This window comes from Convolutriloba macropyga, chromosome 8, assembly GCF_964194025.1.
Source record: "Convolutriloba macropyga chromosome 8, txConMacr16.3, whole genome shotgun sequence".
Lineage (NCBI taxonomy): Eukaryota > Metazoa > Xenacoelomorpha > Acoela > Convolutidae > Convolutriloba > Convolutriloba macropyga.
The window spans coordinates 28,816,834-28,835,833 of NC_134475.1; the positions used below are offsets into that span (position 1 = coordinate 28,816,834).

At 33.8% G+C, this 19,000-nt stretch overlaps 1 protein-coding gene across 2 annotated transcripts in view; it reads right to left on the reverse strand.

The window, feature by feature from the left end:
* Positions 1–19,000, reverse strand: part of LOC142344061 (neuronal acetylcholine receptor subunit beta-4-like) — a 94,223-nt gene that overhangs the window by 73,400 nt on the left and 1,823 nt on the right. The window contains exons 2-3 of one of the 2 annotated variants that reach the window (XM_075395537.1): positions 8,670–8,699; positions 7,861–7,985 (exon numbers count right to left, since the gene is read on the reverse strand). In XM_075395537.1, coding sequence (XP_075251652.1) covers positions 7,861–7,985; positions 8,670–8,699 — 155 coding nt within the window. The remainder of the gene's footprint in view (positions 1–7,860; positions 7,986–8,669; positions 8,700–19,000) is intronic. The other variant, XM_075395538.1, reaches the window with a different exon arrangement.

Consider the following 19,000-nt stretch of genomic DNA (forward strand, 5'->3'; position numbering starts at 1 on the left):
AACCGAGACTCTCTCCTACGAGAAGTTAGAGATTGTATACTCACCAACGACGAACAGAGATGCAAAAAGCTCTGCAAACAGATACATGGGCAATGGAGGAACCTCAGCACCCACAATGGCTGCATATGAGTGGACAATAAACTCGCGATCCCACACGTAATGAAAGAACCAGTCATGGACATACTGCACGCAACCCATCCCGGCGCATGGGGAATGACAGAGCTTGGCCAACGTTTATGGTGGCCGTACATCAACCGGGACCTCATAAACAAATCAAAGACGTGCAGACCATGTACTGAATTTGGTAAGAATCTAAAAAGCTTAATACCAAAAACAAAGTGGGCCCCCCTCCCACGATGTTCAGAACCTAATGAAGAAATACAAATCGATTTCGGTGGTCCAATCATAGACGGGCATGGTCGTGAAATATATTTCCTAGCCTGCATAGACCGTTTCTCAAAATTCCCAACACTCAAACTGTACAATAATGCCAACGACCCTAATATTGAAAAATTCTTAAACAAGTGCATAGTACAACACGGTGTACCACGAAACCTAAGAATAGACCAAGCGCGTTGCCTAAAAGGCAACAAAGTACAACAAGTTTGCGACAAGCATAACATTAATATAATCTTCGCACCAGCCGGCGATCATCGTGCCATTGGTTTAGTTGAACGTCTCGTACAAACGGTCAAACGGCGTTTAGGATGTATCAAATTAGACCCTAACCAAAAGCCATTTAACATAAAACACGCACTAAGCCAAATAACGTATGAACAACGCATTTGTAGGAAAAAATCAACAAAAGTGTCCCCATTTGAGGCACACCACGGGAGAAAACCTAATACCGCCCTAAGTAACGCAACTACAAACGCATATAAGAGAAATCTTGACTGGTCTAACACAATTAACGCATATTTAGATGACAACATTATCGGACAAGAGGACCTAATCAGCGACGAGAGGTGGGAACAGTCAGATCTAGACAGCGACAGCGAAGTCAAGGCGGCAAAAGCCAAAAAGCTGAAAGAAGCAAGAGAAGATATCGGGGACGTACCACGCATCATCAAAATGGAATCTTCCAAATTCGAAGAGCCATTAGCGAAAACAAGTCCGAAACTACTACTACCAAGAAAGAACCTAGCGACCACCCGAAGTAAAAAGAACAAACAAGGGTTGTACGAAGCTGTACCAGAGGGCACGGTATTAGTGAAAACGACGGACGCTACCCTCACCCTCAAGATGCCTGGACAAAAGGACACTGTCCTTAACAAATCCGACGTCGCAATGTTCGGTACCCCCGAACAAAGAAACATTCCGCTTATAAACTTCGCCGCGAGAAAGACGGTAAGAAATCGCCACAAAAAGTTTGAAGAACTCATGCAGAGCCACGGAAAGGCTCAAATGAACAAAATCATGGGAATCAGATCTATCAGAAAACGAGACACGCAGCCCCGGCAACCCCACGCGAGATCCAACCTGGAAAAAGTTTCGAGGACCAAGGTCCCACCTAAGCGCCGATGCACTCAATCTCCTAAAAAGGGCAAACTGAGTAAGGAACGATCTCAGGAATCGTCACAAAGCTCCCACGAGGACCCCGCCCACACCAACTATCAGAAGGACGATAGCGCTTCTGACCCCTCAGAGGAGTTCGAAGTCGATACGTCAAACCTGCCGTCCCGCCGCAGCCAAAGAGTAAGAACACGAACCACACTTTATGGCACAGACCCCAACGACAACGAGGATTCGCTATCAGAGAACGAATACAACCCGCCAACGAAAAAGTTCTCTGGAATATCAAACTTCCAAGCACCCCAGGCCCCACAAGCACAAGCACCAACTTCCACAGCCCAAGCTGAGTATGCGATACAACACACGGGAGAAGTACACGGACAAACCACTGTCAACTCCCCTACAGCGAACTCCCCTGAAAAACAACCTGCATTACAAGCGAGCGACGAAGGAAGGGAGCTCAACCCTGACGAATTCTAACGTGGCGACCCAGATAAACTGAATCAAAATTTTGTAACTGACATATAATTTTCTCACAAGCGGCGAAATGTGATACTAGTGTAAACTCACATCATTCATCATGTCGAAAACACTTTTGACTACAACTTCATTTATTAACTTTCATCTCCAATGCAGTAAATTAATAGTCCCTTGTTGCAGTATAGTCATACGTTACACGTTGTACTCTATTTATTCTTTTGTTGTGTGATTCGTAGCACAAATGACTATCTCCTCGCTGGCAGGTACTTGACCTTGCCTAGCTGTTAGATGCGTTGGCAGCGAACTGTCTAACTGCAGTTCTGTCTAAATGTGTATGAATTAAAGTTGTCAACGCCTACGTCTTTTACATTCAACATAAGACTTATCGGAAACGCATAACAATTATTATTATTATTATTATTATTATTATTATTATTATTATTATTATTATTATTATTATTATTATTATTATTATTATTATTATTATTATTATTATTATTATTATTATTATTATTATTATTATTATTATTATTATTATTATTATTGTTATTATTATTATTATTATTATTATTATTATTATTATTATTATTATTATTATTACTATTATTATTATTATTATTATTATTATGATTATTATTATTATTATTGTTATTATTATTATTATTATTATTATTATTATTATTATTATTATTATTATTATTATTATTATTATTATGATTATTATTATTATTATTGTTATTATTATTATTATTATTATTATTATTATTATTATTATTATTATTATTATTATTATTATTATTAGTATTATTATTATTATTTTTATTATTATTATTATTATTATTATTATTATTATTTTTATTATTATTATTATTATTATTATTATTATTATTATCAATATACACATACATACACAAACACGCACACACACATACACACAAATACAGATTCAAACACACACAAAAGTACACACAAAAACACAGATACACTCACACATGCACACATACTTAGACATACTTACACACAAATACACATACACACATAAACAGGCACACAAAAACGCACACACACGTACACACACGTACACATACATACATACAGACAGACAACTACTTACAGATACACATACAGATACACTAATACACATACATAAATTCACACAAATATTTAAACATACACGTACATACATACATACACACAAATACTTGCACATTCACACAAATACTCATACGCACACACATACACATATGTACAATCATTTTCAAGTAATTCTAATTATTCTAAATGCATGTTTTTTGATCGAATAGACCGACGGAATGCTCGTCAAATGAGCAAATAACCTAAATAACCTAAATTTAATTAATTTTAACCATAAACCATATCAAATGAGGTGAATTTCATTGTTAATTTCTTTAGCATTTCTAAGCGCATCTTTAACCGAAGATTCACCGATTTTTACATCGATAATATGATACACAAGGCCATTAAAAAGAGTGTGGAAAAAACTTGCCGTGTAAAGTCCCCAGTTGTTAATTTGCATGTTATGATGATTGAAGGTAAAATGATTTTGACGGCATTTTCTGGTTTAAAACATCATATGCAAGCTTGGATCCATCCATAAATTGAATAAATGATGTCATCTTTTTTCACAGTTTCACAGCAAAATTTTAACCACTTTGGTAAACTTGAATAAGGTTTGTTCAGAGTTCCTGCAACATATTTTTTGGCTGCAACATATTTTTTGATCAACATTAGAGAAATTTTCATGCTTTTATCTATGTGCTTTTTGTGGAGCTGGGCTATGTTTACATGCGAATCTTGGCTTCTTTCATAGTATTTGAAATATTTGCCGTGAAAAGTACTGACAGTGACGTATAAATATTTTCAATTTCTATTCAGATCATAAAAATTATTTGTTTTTACTCCGAAAACCTAAAAATAGAGTCTAAAAAATATTGCAATTAAGCTGATAGCGAGAATGTAACGTATTCGCCTGCGATTTGTCTAATTCCAATGAAATCATTTTTCAAGTTTTTTTTATTCCAATGAGGGGGTGATTTGTGCAATAAGTCTTTGTCAAGAAGTGAAAAAAGTGGTGATGATTCGAAATATAGTGCAATGTTTAAATTAGTCTGGTACGCATTAAAATTGACGCTAACGACGGGACTGATTCGAACTGCAGAGCTTCAAATCTGGTCAATATTATAGAATCGTCTAAAAAACATCCTCTAAGCAGCTTTATGATCATCCAACACTACATTTCGCAGACTTTTTAATCTACTATTATCTTCCTACATTTCAGGGTAATTAGATCTGCCATGAAATTCAAGTGCCCTCCTTTCTCAGGGTCTCTTTCTTTCATGGTTTTGCTCCCAGAAGTTGTTCCGACCTGGGGATCTTTATCCGGTTGCTACTTAAAGCTCCGCCCTGTGCTTCAAAATGTTAAGTCATTCATTAAGGTAAAGTTGAGTGCAAAGTATTATGAAAAGAAAAACAAAGTATGAACAACAAACGCCTTTTCAACTTTTCATTGGCCTTATTTTGTAAATTGTAAGTACAAGAGAGTTCGTTGGAATAAAAATATTGGAGGCAGAATAGATCCGTTAAAAATTACTTTTAAAATTTAGTGTTTATACTAGCTAAAATTGAGCCCAATCAAATATTAAAAGAATCTTGCAAAATGATATCAATTACAGAAATTTAATTCAGGCAAATTGCAAGTTGAGAAGCATTAAAAAAAAGGATTTCGAATTTATGATTTTTAAATATGACAGAACATTTTCATATGACACTTTTCATAAGATGAAGCAGACTCTCTGAAAATTTAGAATATGTCATTGAATGAAAAAAAAAATGAGGCATCTAATTTTCATAATGCCAGAAGTTTTGCAGGAGTTTTAATGCTAAAAATAAAAACCATTGAAAACATCCGACACTTACTGATTTTAACAAAGATCTGAGACAGAGAAATAACTCTTGCATTATCTTCAAAAGCCGGAGAAGATAAAAGATTAGGCGAAAGCATTGTAATAGATCTCTTTTGAAAGGCTATGCATTTAAATTTTCTTTATGTTTGAACAATGAGATACTGAAATGTAGGCGATCGAATGTAAACTAATTTAGGATTAAAAACAATGGGAGAACTCAGTTTATAAACTTGCGAGAGAGAAGAGGCTTTAATAAACACAATGAAAAGCGAGAATGGATCATTTGAAAAGTAAAAACGGAAGACTCGATAAAAATTGACGCTATGGTGTAATATAGCACGAATGACTTAGCAACTTAAAAGTCACTTAGTAGTCTAATAAGGTTCTGCTTCTGCTTACGCTCAATAAATTCTGTAATTTCAGAGGAAGTTTTAGAAACTCATATGGACTGGTATCTGAAAACATTATTTTTTCACATTAACCTCTATTCTTCTATTAATTATCCTATTCAGAAACTCAACAACCTGTAAGTTCAAAATAAGCAAAATTTTAGAAGGATTAAGGAGGACGATTGAGGCAGGACGAGTTCTGACAAGTTAAAATTTGAAGATGTTTAAGCTCAAAAAAATTATGGAGAATAAGATGAGTCAATTTTAGAAGACTCGAAAGAGAAGAGAAGAGTGAAAACTTTCACAAAAACTGATCGTATTTAAAGTCCGAAAAAAAAACATAAAAATTTCAGTCTGGATTTCTTAAAATCTTGGAATATCCAAGATCATGCAATTTTGGGACGTATGGGGTAGTGTCATTTGTTAATAACATGCAAAAACTTAATTGTCTTGAGATCAATCAAAAAATTCTTTTTATCATTCAAAATTGCTAATTAAATATTCTTTTTTTGACAAAAAATACAGCTGAAATTTGTTTAAAATCATTTTTTTAAAAAAATTAGCTGCAGTTTTTGTTATAGATCTGGTAAATTTTTCTTTCTGAGTTTGTTATTATGTTTTAAATTTCTAAGCTCTAAGATTTTTTTACTTCTCTTCTACGTTCAAAGGCTGGAATGATGTTGTTGGCTGATGGGAAAAGACTCTGAGAGTTTCAGCATGTTGATAAATCAAAACGCGCCTGCCAGCATTGGAGTGGTCAACAGTTGAGCCATTCATGAAGTGTGACAAAACATTTGAGATCCACATCACATATGGTATAGTCTGCTTAGCTAGGTAAAATAATGAACCTACGGTACCTATGAGCTGTGTGAATCTAGTCTTACTCTATCCTCTTAAGCTAATTAAATTTTTAGATTTTTTCCTCTGTTGCTTTGCTTGGTTAGCAGTTTTGTATTTTGAAGTGTTCTTTTGAAATTTTTCGAGATTATTTACTTGACTGAAAGTTACTCCTTTTTCTGTATTTAAAAATAAAAATATTATTCCAGTTTTTCTGTGTCCTTTTTGTTAAATTTCGACACCCGCAAAAATGTCAATTTGTTCTTTCATATTTGAAGGTTTTTTGCTGTTACTAAGTAAATAAGTCACGTTAAAACAAGCAACTTTTCACCTTCTTTAGTTTTCAGAAAAAGAGTAATATTGTTTATTTCTCCAAAAAATGTACTCTATTAGAAAACTTGAAAAGTCTTGACAGCAGTTTTAGCTGGTTGCTTCAGTCCGTAAATTGCCTTCTAAACGTAGAAATTAACTTGATGTCATAACTGTCCAGGCTTTTCAAAGCCTTTTGGTTGCTTCGTCTGCTTCAGGATTCCAATAAGCTGCATTGAATTTGATTTGCTTAAAAAAGAAGTTTAAGCAAAGCGAATTTTAAAACCAGTGGAACTTTAAATATTTCGAGTTTGCTTGTGTTAATAAATGTATCTGAAATTTCGTATCTCTCAAATTGTTTAAATGTTTTCGCTAAATTATGATTCTTAAACTTGTCAAGACTGCCGTTTTTGTGTCATTTTTAGTTTTGTACACCCACAGGAGTGCAACAATGTGCTCTCTTTTGTTTTCGCAGCCAAGTCCTAAGTTTTAATTTGATTTAAATTTTCGTACTCTGTTTTCATTGCTTCCATCCATTGTCTCTTTGTACCGAATTAATAGCGTGCTCAAAAGCTTCAGGCTCAAAGAAATTTTTTATTTATTTGCTTTGTACAGCATCGGATTAGCAATTAACAATTCATTCCGGATCTGCTCAAGCCGAATCACCTCGCTTAAGTTCTTTATCACGTGGTGCTTCCTTGCTCAATTTTTTTCAATATTGTATGGCTCTTTGTCAGCTGAAGCAATTGCTATTTCACCTATTTTATCTATCGTCTGCAGTTGTCAGTGTGGTTTTACTTTTTTCTGATGCAGTTTTTTGGCAGTCATTGGAATTGTTGAAGAATTTTGATTAATGTTTTTTGAGATTGAACTTTGATACTCTGAGATTGGACCTAATTTTATTTTTTGTTGCTTTTGGTCCAATGCTTGGACTCTATTAGTCTTGTTCACTTTTTGTACAACTTCAATTTCTGTATGTTTTTTACTTTCCCGAACACTCTTTTTGTCAGTTGTTTCAATTCTCTCTTACTTTATCTCAGTCCCATTATAAAAAGTTGTGTTCTATGTATTTGTTTTCATTGAACATGATGTTTGTAGAATTATAAAATGTGCCGAGTTTTCATGTTTTGCTACAAATAAGTTGTTGTAGTATCAGAGTTTTTAATGAACAGACACTTAAATTTCGCGTTAAAGTTTGTTTTTTTAATGGCACTACGATTTTTTGAATAGGCTGCACAACCAAGTATTTTTGACTGCATCTTGCTTTTCTACAAAAAATTTTTTTTGTAGACTGACTCTGTGTTGTGTCTTTGACAATTACATTTCAAGCATCGTTTCGGAAGTTTCGCAGACCTACTGCAGGAAAAGGAAATCACATTAGTTTGGTAGTTTGGTTAGATTATTCTTACCAAATCCATAATCTGGTTGATTGACAATCTGACCTTGACCTCTACGACAGTTGATTTGTTCACAACAGGGCGCTCCGTGACAGCATACCCGTCAAATATGTGCTCTATCACGTCTCGTTCGGAACCTAAAAATCGACAGTCAGTAGATCAGTAAATAATGTAAAAACTGAATTCGCTGTTAATGAATGAACTTATATGCAAGCTGCTGAAGAATGGCTTCATGTTTTTTTTTTGAAGAAAAAGATTGTTTTTAAAGATAAGCATGTCGCATGATGTTCAATGATTCATGCAAAAAAGACATTACTTTATCAACAAATAAACAGTAATATCATTGAGGATTTCTTTGAAAGTTTCAACCCACCCTCTCCCCGCCTCCCTTTACTGGCGGACACGGAACGTTTACACTTAGCGCTATCAGCAAGTTTTCGTAATTTAGTGATGGGTATAATCCAATTAACCAAAATTTTTTCCGTTTGTGCACCCCCCCCCCCCCAGCTTAGTTGGTGGATATTATTTGCACCCCCATACGCGAGTGCCATATTTTTACATAATTATTGACTATGTAATGGCACATGCTCTGTACCGGGGGGGGGGGGGGCACAAACAGAAAAGATCCCATTAATTACCAATAGTAATGTTTAACCTTCTTCATCCAAAAGCTTGTTTATTTACTGGCCACTAATTCGTGCTCCTTCATACCCAACTGTTTCATTTTTCCCGCCAAGTAAAAATATAAAATGATAGCAGGCTATAATGATAAACAAGTTAACGAGTGCGACATTTAAACAGTCAACTATTTCAGTACTTACAATTTGGCAAACATTGAAGGTTTTCAAGCCCTGAAATTGGTCTAGTATTTGATGGTCGATTTTATATGATTTCACTGAAAGTAATCTAACATTAGTTTCTAAAAGTATAGTAACACTTGATTCAAAATACTGGATCTTTTCCGTTTGTGCCCCCCCCCCCCCATTTGTGCACCCCCAGACGCACGGGCTATATTTTTACAATGATTTACCATGTAATGGCATGTGCTCTGTATTTGGGGGCGAGGGGGCATAACTTGCCGTGGGCCCAAACGGAAAAGATCCACAAAATTTGTCAACATATAAGATTCAACTGAACATAAATCATCATTAGTTTGTAAAAGTAAAAACAGCTGATTTAAAATATTTGTTATATCTGTAACAAAAACTAATTAACATTATAATAAATTGTGCGTGATTAGTGAAAAATCAAATTAAGATCGACGGTACAACTTTTCATTTTTGAATTGAATCGAAAGTATACCTAACTAAAACCAATATACTCTCGATTGCTCACTATAGAAAAAACTCAATAAAGTTTAAAAATTTAATCTTTCTAGACTTTTTAAAGAGTCAAATCGCCTTTATGAGTTAGAAATATTCAAGAAATTGTCCTATGGATTGGTTGAATAAAAATTGGTTTCTGTTCAATCTCAACCAAACAATTCTCCATCAAAAAATCTAAAATCAAAAAAACGTTCAAAAACCTGCATAAAATGAGGTAATTCTGTGTTTGCGTTCTATTTTTGTTCATACGAACACGGACAAGATTCATGCAAAAGTTTATCTAAAAACTCAAACAAAAATTATTAGTTCAGACGAAAATTTGATGCTCTGTAAACTTTGACATATCGTGGTCAAATCCATGAAAGAAAAACCACAACAAGAAAAAGGTTTTAGTTTTACTTTTATCTATTCATTGTTCCACACCAAAACATTGGTTTATTTTGTTTCTATTATGAATTACTTATAAAATATTAATTTGAACATTTTTCACGTTCCCGTTTCTTTGTGCAATTAAAGCTTAGACCGATGTTTAAAACATAATCCATGAGCCAAAAGAAGACATCATGAAACAAAATGGAATGTAAGTTTTTTTTATAAAAAAATCTAATGCAAATACATTAATGATGAGAAAAAAACAGCAATTTTGTTGTCTAATCATGTGGAGATTTCATAAATGATTCCCTGGAGATTTTTTTTGCAAAACTGGTTGCAATCAACAATGTTTCACGGCTTTGACCATTTCCGATTCAATTTTGTATGTTGCCCCATGATTCCGGAGTTTTAATTTAGTAACTTCTCATACAAACTCTAATAAACAATTTTTACGGTGCATGATTTGTCCGCTCTACGTAAGTTTTTGTCCTGTAAGGTCTGATAATTGTTCTATAACGGTTTATAAATTTAAGTAATTCGTCGTTTAAACAGTCATCACCTGAAATCTCATAAGAATCTTATCACAGAATAAATCACAGGAGCACACGTCCTTTAAAAAAATTTTTATCAAGTAAGGTTGCATACAAATTTTATCTATAGGCTATTAATTTGTTTTCTATCAGCTAAATTAAACTTTTTTGGCGTTTTAAAGCACAATTTTTTTATAAACTATTGATCTCAGGATGTCTACTAGCTATAAATGTTTATATAGATAAATGTATGAGGTTTAATAATTTATACACTCTGCTTTGAAAAAGTACTGGAAAACATCCAAGTGGTGCCAATGCTTAATACATAGTGGATTTCGAAGGAACCGAATAGCATCAAAGACACCTTTTTTTGTCATTTCTTTTTCTTCGAGAAAAATCTTACATTCTGCAACTCATTTAGCTTATAGCTTATAAATTGATAAACTATTTGACGCATGGCACTTAAACTTCAGCAAATTTTGTAAAAACGTTGAAAGCTAATTAAAAATTTTTTCATATATTTTTTAAGAGAGTAACAAAAAACCATGAACTGACTCCAAAAAGAATATCTAACAATATTTTTCATTGAATTGTATTACTACACTTTCAAGACAAAAGAAAGACACGGAGTTTTGGAAATTAAGAAATTCAGAGCTCTGAAAACTAAATCCTCAATGATATAATAATCAAGCAATCAAAGAAGCAATGAAAGTTTTCGGTATTGGAATACTGGTAGTTTTAACATTTTTCGATCACCTTGAAACAATCAAATCATCGCAAAAGATTTAAAGATTCAAAAAATGCTTACTTGAAAGCAGTGCAGTTAAAAACTTTAAAATTTAATTTCATTTCATTACTCTATAAATTTAGAACACTGTTAAGTTTATTCGCTAACATTGTTTCAATTGAGAAAATAGTCTGGTTAAAACTGCTAGATAGCATATACGTCTTTTTTCAACGTTCCTAAACAAAGTTTCAGAAATGTTTCATTTTCTGTATAATTTCACATATAAACAACTGTTTTTTATTTATGCACATGATCTTTCGAATTTTTCCATTTTACATAAAACAACTTTTGATTTTCTGTTCAAGCTAAAATCTTTTTATTTGTTTTTCGTCTTTTGCTTGTGATTTTTCAAATGTTTCTATCTTCAAGGAGACAACCATTGAATTTCTTTTTGTGATTTCGGCTTTATTAAATTCGAATTATTTTCATGTTTTTTGAAACTGATGAACTTTAAACAATACTTTAATCTTCTTTTTGTACTTAAATGGGGTTGAACCAAGAAGAACAAGAAAATGTTTGAACTTTTTTTGTTACTCAGTTGCTAAGAGCCTTTCGAAAGTATCATGTTAAGTCTCTAGCAATAAAAAGTATAAATCAAGAAAAAATGGTTCAACAAAAAAGTTGGAGTGGGGTTAAGATTCTGTCATCCTGTTTTTGGAGGGTGGTATCGACTCGACTACAATTCCTAGTACGTGGACACAGTTTTTACTTGTCTTAAAAGTAAGTATTTTTTTGTAAAGAAACCGTCAGTTGAATTTCTTAAATTTGGGAGTTTGAAGCGAATGGTAAAAGTAATGTTCTTGTCAGTGTTTTGAAGCAGAAATGTCATCGGCGATTTCTTCATTACTTTGTCAAACGTACAATTTAATCGAGTAAGTTTACTCAAAAATTCAACCCTTATCCGCAGCCATGTTTTAAGATTTGGCTTATAGCCGTCTGTGGACAAGAGTGGCAGTAGGAAAAACTAGTTACAATTCGATCAAAATTGGAAATCTCCGTCATAGTTATTCACAATTCTTGAAGTTTGGCAATTGTGACGGAATTTTATCACTGTTATAAACTTTTTGAATGTTTATAACGTGACAATGGAACGTGACATTGGAATAAACGTGACGCCACATATGTCCACAAAACGCGGAAATTTCTGAAAGTCTACGTTTGGCGACGTAATGTTAACGAGGTGAGCAAAACATATCGTAACCAATGACTTATAATCTTTCCAGCAAATATTTTGTAGCACAACCTTTTTGCAGTTTCAACTATTAGGTGACGCAATCAACTTTCGTACTCAGAAGCAAATTTGTTCCGAGTCACTTTTTTCAAAGGTTGATTGAACAAATAGGCGGCGTTTCAATTTTGAAAAATGGTCTTTCACAGCTGTGTTCAATTTATTGTTCAAAGGCAAAAAAGCATAAATCACAAATTTTGTTTGAAAACATTTTATAACATGATTGTGAAGAGTATTTTGACCATGAGGGCTTCATTTTGTCAAGTTTTTGGCGCGTCAGTGGTCCATTAGTTTTCAATCCTTATTTCAATTATGCATGTGATATTCTGCGTGGTACAATAACTTATGATTAAAATGGTTGTATGCTAGTGGTAAAATTATAATACTCCACACAGAACTCTAATTTTCTGTTCTGCTTTTTCTAAGCAACTCTTTGTTCACAATATAATTTTTCTCAGTGAGGAAAAGCAAAATTTAATCTGATTAACTGATCTTTATACGGAACCTCGTTTTGTAATAGTTAAAAGTCTTATGAATCCTAGCGGCAACAGTTAACAGATTCTCAGTTTTTTAAAATTTTTTTAGTAATTGTCTTGAAATGGGCAATCTTAGCTTTTTGATCTACTGCTAATAGACAAACCTTATAAATTACTCGATTACGAAATTTAATTTTATTTGAAGTTGGGAAAACATGAAACCAATGTACATCTAACGAATTCCTTTAAATTTATGAATTCCGCAAAACCCTCTTACACTAATTTAAGGAAAACTGAATAGTTTCTGAGGTCCTTGAAGAATTCTTTCAGGTTCGAGGAAAGGGAGGGATTTTATCTCATTTCTCTAATTGAGATCTAGTAAAAGATAAATAATTCCGTTTACCTTTGGTTTAGAACCCCCTTCTGTCTCAATTTGATCTAGTTTTCATCTAACTAGAGGGCGAAAAGATTCGATTTTTCGAGGAGAAAGCGATTAGACTTTAATTGAGTTTCAAAATCAATGACAGCTATCATTACAGACTAAACGAAACAGAGTCGAAATTGATACTGATAAGAGAGAGGGTATCATTAGAAGCTTACGTTGCAAATTGAATTTGCAAAATAATTGCAAAAGATGAGATGCTTCAATCTTTCCTCGAAATTGATTATTTTGCATATTGAGTGACTGGGTTCTTTCGGGGCAAAAGATCGAGAGTAAACAAGTGCAAAAATTCTCCAAGGTGTCAAAATCTAAAGAATGAAGCGGCGGAATCGGAGAAAAAATGTTGCGCCGGTCGTCGAGCCAAAAGTCAATTTGGAACTAAAAATAACTCTAGATTGCACCAAATATGGGAATTCGTCTTCCAATAGCGAACTGGTTATTCATTATAGTTTTTGTGAAGCTCCTGCTACAAAAAATTACTAAAATGTTTTTAAAATTTAAAATTTATCAAACAGAAAAAAGATGTAAGGAATGAAGTTAGATTATCAGTTATTGTCAAAAAAGTTTCTTACTTTTTGCCGCTGTGTCATGTGCTGAAAAATAACAAAACATGTCCTGTCCCATTAAATTGATATAAGAAAACGTTTCAAAAATCCCTACGGTGTTTAAAAATCAAAGTTCAAATTACTCATACTGAGTAAAATAGCTGAAATGACGCCGAAGAGAAAAATATTTGCTTGACCACAATGATGCAAAGATTTTTCTGTCCGGCAGATCAACAACAACGCATCAACAACAATAGACAATTTCTAAGAAATTTTTGGTATGTTTGGTTTCTAACGTAAGAAAGCGTCGGTAAGTTTAGTTTGTTCGGTATTGTAGGGTTCGAGAGTAAGAAAAATTTGGTATCGTAGTTTTGGACGCAAGAGAGATTCAGTATGTTTGGTATTTATCCGTAAGAGATCGTCTGTATGTTCGGTCATGGACGTAAAAATTTGTCGGTTTTTTTGAGAAATTTTAATTTTTCTGTTTATAATGTAGCCAAACGTTATGATGCGGTTCTTGTGCTGGAATTTCAAACGTAGCTTTTAGAGAAAAATTCTGAAAGTTTGCGCAAAATTATTGAAAACTGTTCTTTAAACCGTTCACTATAAAAACTGAACTAATCAAAATTTCTTGGTTATTTTTGAATTGAAAAATATAACATACTTGATGAACATTTACGAGAATTCTGTTGATGAATTCACATTCACTGTGTTTTGTTATAATTTCTCGCAGTTTACAAGCAAATTTTTTTATGGTTGGTTACGTTTGAAAACGATGATGCAAATCGTTTTTTTTCTGTCGTGTGCTGTACTGTACTAATCTGCTTTTAAAATTCAAAAGTTCATGGTATTTCTCAACGATACCAAATCTCTCTTACGTCTGCAAAACGACGATTCCAAATCTCTTCGACGTTCAAGTAACGACGAGACCGAATCTCTCTGACGTCTAAAAATAACGATACCGAATCTAGTCTACGTTCGAAACGTCGGTACCAAATCCTTCTGATGTTAAAAACTGAACCAAAAAGATGATGCTGCCTAAAAATTTTTTTAGTCATCATAAGGGTTACCGACAACGTCTTACATTTAAAAACCGATGTTCAATCAACTAGGCTATGTTTTCTAATCTTCGGTGTCTTATGGAACAGACAACACAAGTTCGAGAGTTATTATGCACGGGTTTAAAATGGCCTTCATAAGTTGAGAAATTGCAATCTCACGGCAGTGCCGGTACCGAAATTGTAAAGGGAGGAAAATTTATCCTCAAAATTTAAGTATTATTTCTACCATATCCTTATACATTGGAGAAAACACGTAATAGTGATTGTACTGTGCTAGGACAATTTACTCAATTCTATTACACCCAATGCAATTATATCCTACAAACATTGATATTTTCGTTCAAATCCGAATACAAACTAACGTGTTTTGTTCTTTGAAATTTTTAACATACTTACTGGCAGTGGTTGTGCCTCAAAGGCCCGTGGGACGTGATATGAGAGTATCACAGCCAAAGTAAACAGATAAAGCAGTCCCAGAAAAAACAGCCCCAGACAAAACAGTCAAAATTTGCAAAGTAGTCTCAGACAAAACAGTCCCAGACAAAAAATAGTCGAAAGAAAACAGACAAAACCATCCAAGGCAAAAACAGTCCCGCTCAAAGCGCTCGTTCAAGAAATCAAAAAAAAGTTGCAGTTCTAATCTTGAAAGAAAACTTTGAAGTCAGAAAATCAAAATCACCGAGGCACAGTAGTTAGTGATCTGGACTCACATTCGGAGGTCGCTGGTTCAAGCCCTAGTGAGGAAAAATATTTGCGCAAAAACTAGAAATTGAGGGTAAATCAGATCGAAAAGTGGGAAAAACAGAGAAAATAATTTTAAAAAAGAGATTTCGGCCACGGGTTCTCGTGAGAGAAAAGAAAATAAAAAAATAGTTCATGATCGACTTTTCGCAATAATCAGATCAGTTGTAGCTTTATATTTAAACTTAAAAAATTTTGATGGAAAAAAACTGAACAGAAAATAAAGGACCACAATAAGATAAACAACACCTGTTAGAGTTCGATATTATAACTGCCGCCTCTCAGAATATCAACAAAATTCTGACGCTGGTACTTTTGAAAAAAAAATTTTTTAAGTTTGCATCAATTTTGGCGTATTTTGTTTTCTTTGGCCTCTTTACTTGCTGGCTGTTATCTTCTCCACCATTATTTCTGAGTTTTTTGTTTGTATTTGAGTTTCTCAATCACATTGGGTAGTGAAGATTGTTTTATTTTAACTTTTGGAGCTGATGAAAATGTCCCATCGCAAAATCAGCCGTCTTATTGCTCTAGCAAGTCAATGGCTGGCAGAGTCGCAAGAACAATCCTTCCTTTTTTTTAATTTGAGGCCCTTAATCATAATACATGAACTTCTCACCACTCCATGCCATCTGCAATTACTCGGGAATCTCAAGTCTTTTCAACGAAAAGTGCTCACTCATTTGTGGACGATTTTGTTGGCGCGTTTTTTCACCTGTCTTTTGGTTTGAAATGTATGGTGGAATGCTGGCTGCTGTTTCTCTGTTGATGTCTTTTTGGGCAGCCAATAATGCTTGGCGTGGAGTCTCGTCAGCCATCGCTGCTCTGTCTTTCAAAGCCGAGCGGAATTTTCTGTTTTCAATGTCTGCTGGATCAGATAAATGGCTACGAACTGTGATAACTTCTTTTTATTCATTGCGTAGCCTGACTCTACCGTTGCGCTTTTAATACTGCAGCGCCAAGAAGGTGCGCCATTTGTAAGTTGTCTGCGCCTAATTTAGCCTTAGCCTTCAAAAAGGAGAAATTCCGATTTTTTGTTTGTCTGAATGAACTCCATATTAACAATATGAGTCAAAATTTGACGCCAATTATCGTGAGGCCCACTTTTCTATGCCTCCCAATTAAAACAAAACCTGTCATTGAGTTTAACAACTAGTTTTGTGTCCATTTTAATATTTTGATTCGGTTTAGCATAATTGTCGGATCAACTTTCATTAATTAATACGTTGAGTCAAAATCTGTAAAAATTTTGGGACTGTTTTGCCTGGGACTGTTTTGTCTGTTTTTTGGGATTGTTTTGTCTGGGACTATTTGGCAATATAGGACTATTTTGTCTGGAACTGTTTTATTTGGGACTGTTTTGTCCGGACGCGCACAACGGAACGTCTGCGCGAGTATTTTAAAACACGTGTGTAATAATGACTGCTAATTTTTAGTTGTATTATTTGACAACCACATCAAAATGCATTGGGTATGATGGCCTTTGGTTAAATGACATTGGGTTAAACTGAACAGGGGTAAATTGTCCTGGCACCGCAGAAAACAAATACTAGTGATTATATTTACCTTCGAATTATGTCTATTTTTAACCAAGAATTTTGGGCGGATTAATGGGGTCTTTCCCATTATAGCTCCCCCAGCTTAGTGGTCGGATAATCTATAGCCCCCCCCCTCCCCCAATCATGGAATTATACCATAATGGGGAGCTATAATTTTATGGGGGGGTATAATGGGAAAGACCCGATTAATGTAAGTAATTATTGCAGTCTTTGAATTCACAATTTGCAAATAAAAATACTAACAAATCTTGCCATGTTTTTTTTTAAAATAATGCATTTAATCCTCCTTATTTATAGTCCGCATTTACGAGTTATGCAAATTTTACAACCAAAAAAGATTGATCTTCTTGATTGCGATTCTGTCTATTTAAAGTAATGTTTGCAGGCCTCAAATTAACAAGTTCTTTGATTTGGCACCGGCTCTCTTGAGACGACCAGCTTGTGCCACATAAAATTGAGAAAGTTGATACACATACACAGCAACGGCTGATCGACAAAATGGAAGTACTGGAGATAAGGCGTGGGATTCCTCTAGAATGGAATTCAGAAGTATATCGAGCAGGGTCGAAAACAAAATTCAGTTATTGCAAATTCATAGTTTTTGAACTCATACGATCACAATTTCATAAAATAATTTCCTATATCAATATATTTAGCACAAAAATGTTCTGCGAAATTCAAGGCCCTTTAATAGCATCGAGGAGTGATAATTCAAATTAACCCTTTATTGTGCGGCCAATTTTACTTCAAATATTATACACATCGTTAAAAATATTAAAAAGTGAGCTAGACTATAGGACAACATTTTTCTACACTGAAATGTTATTGCCGTAATTTACGAGCTTTTTCGCTAGTTGGCTTTGAAAACTGTACGGTTACGTTATTAGAAAGCCAAGCTTCTTGAGGGCCGCTGGTCAAACAAATTGCTCAGGGTTTTACCAAGTTTTATCAAAATGGCTCAAGTTTTAACAAAACCTTTACCTTAAAAACGTTCCCGCCTAAAAAAACTATCAAAAAAATTGAATATGAGAGATTTGTATGAGAGCGAAAAACGTTTCAGATCTGACTTTTTCACCATATAGGCAAAGCAGAAATTGAGCAACAAAAAATCCTCTTGAATGGCTATCAAGGAGAACACTCTTTGTTCTCGTCCGTAAGTTCGGAAATTGTGTTTAGTCGAGAATTTTTCAGTTTCTCCAAATTTAAAAAAATACAAAAAAAATTAATAAAGAAATCTTCAATTTTGAACAAATTTATTTGATTAATATTACAAAATTTTGCGCTTCAACAAATTTGTACCCAAAAATCACCAAGATCGCTGCTTTATTTGAAAATTAAGTGGGAACTCACTATAAAAAATAAAATAGTTGACTTGGTTGGAAATCCTTGCAATATTTTCCGATGTAATCTGCAGTGTACTTTCAACAACGTAATTGACATTTTACATTTACCTCGATGTATCATATGTTTCGATGCTTTGATTATGCAATTCGGATTTTTTTGTACAAGAATCTTCTGAAAACAGAAAAAAAATGTGCATAATTTCAGAATTCAAAATCGACGTTGCTCTTCTCGATATTCTTCGCGTCTTAGGCATTTGCATTTTGTGTTAATTAAATATTCAAAAAATAAATATATTTGTTAGTTTACAGCATTTCCATAGGAATTTGTTTGTTGAAAGTGGGTTGGTTTTTGATCTTAAATACTTGATTATATTCAACACGAAAATGCTAAGCAAAATTCAGGGCCCTTATATGGCATCCAAGAGAGGTAAGTCAAGTTTACCGGGCCATTTTTAATTCAAATATTATGCACGCCGTTAAAAGTATTAAAATAAGAGCTAATGTGTAGGACAACATTTTTCATTTTTCTGAGCTCAAGACCCAAATTTAAATTTACGAGCTTTTTTGCTAGTTGGCTTTGAGACCTTTATGTTTACATTGTTAGAAAGCAAATTTTCTTGATGGCCGCTGATCAGAAAACAAAAAAAATTTCCTTAGTTTTTTAAAAAAAAATTGCTCAAATTTTTACCAAGTTTTATTAAAATGGCTCAAAGTTTACCAACATTTTAAGCTTAAAAACCTTCCCG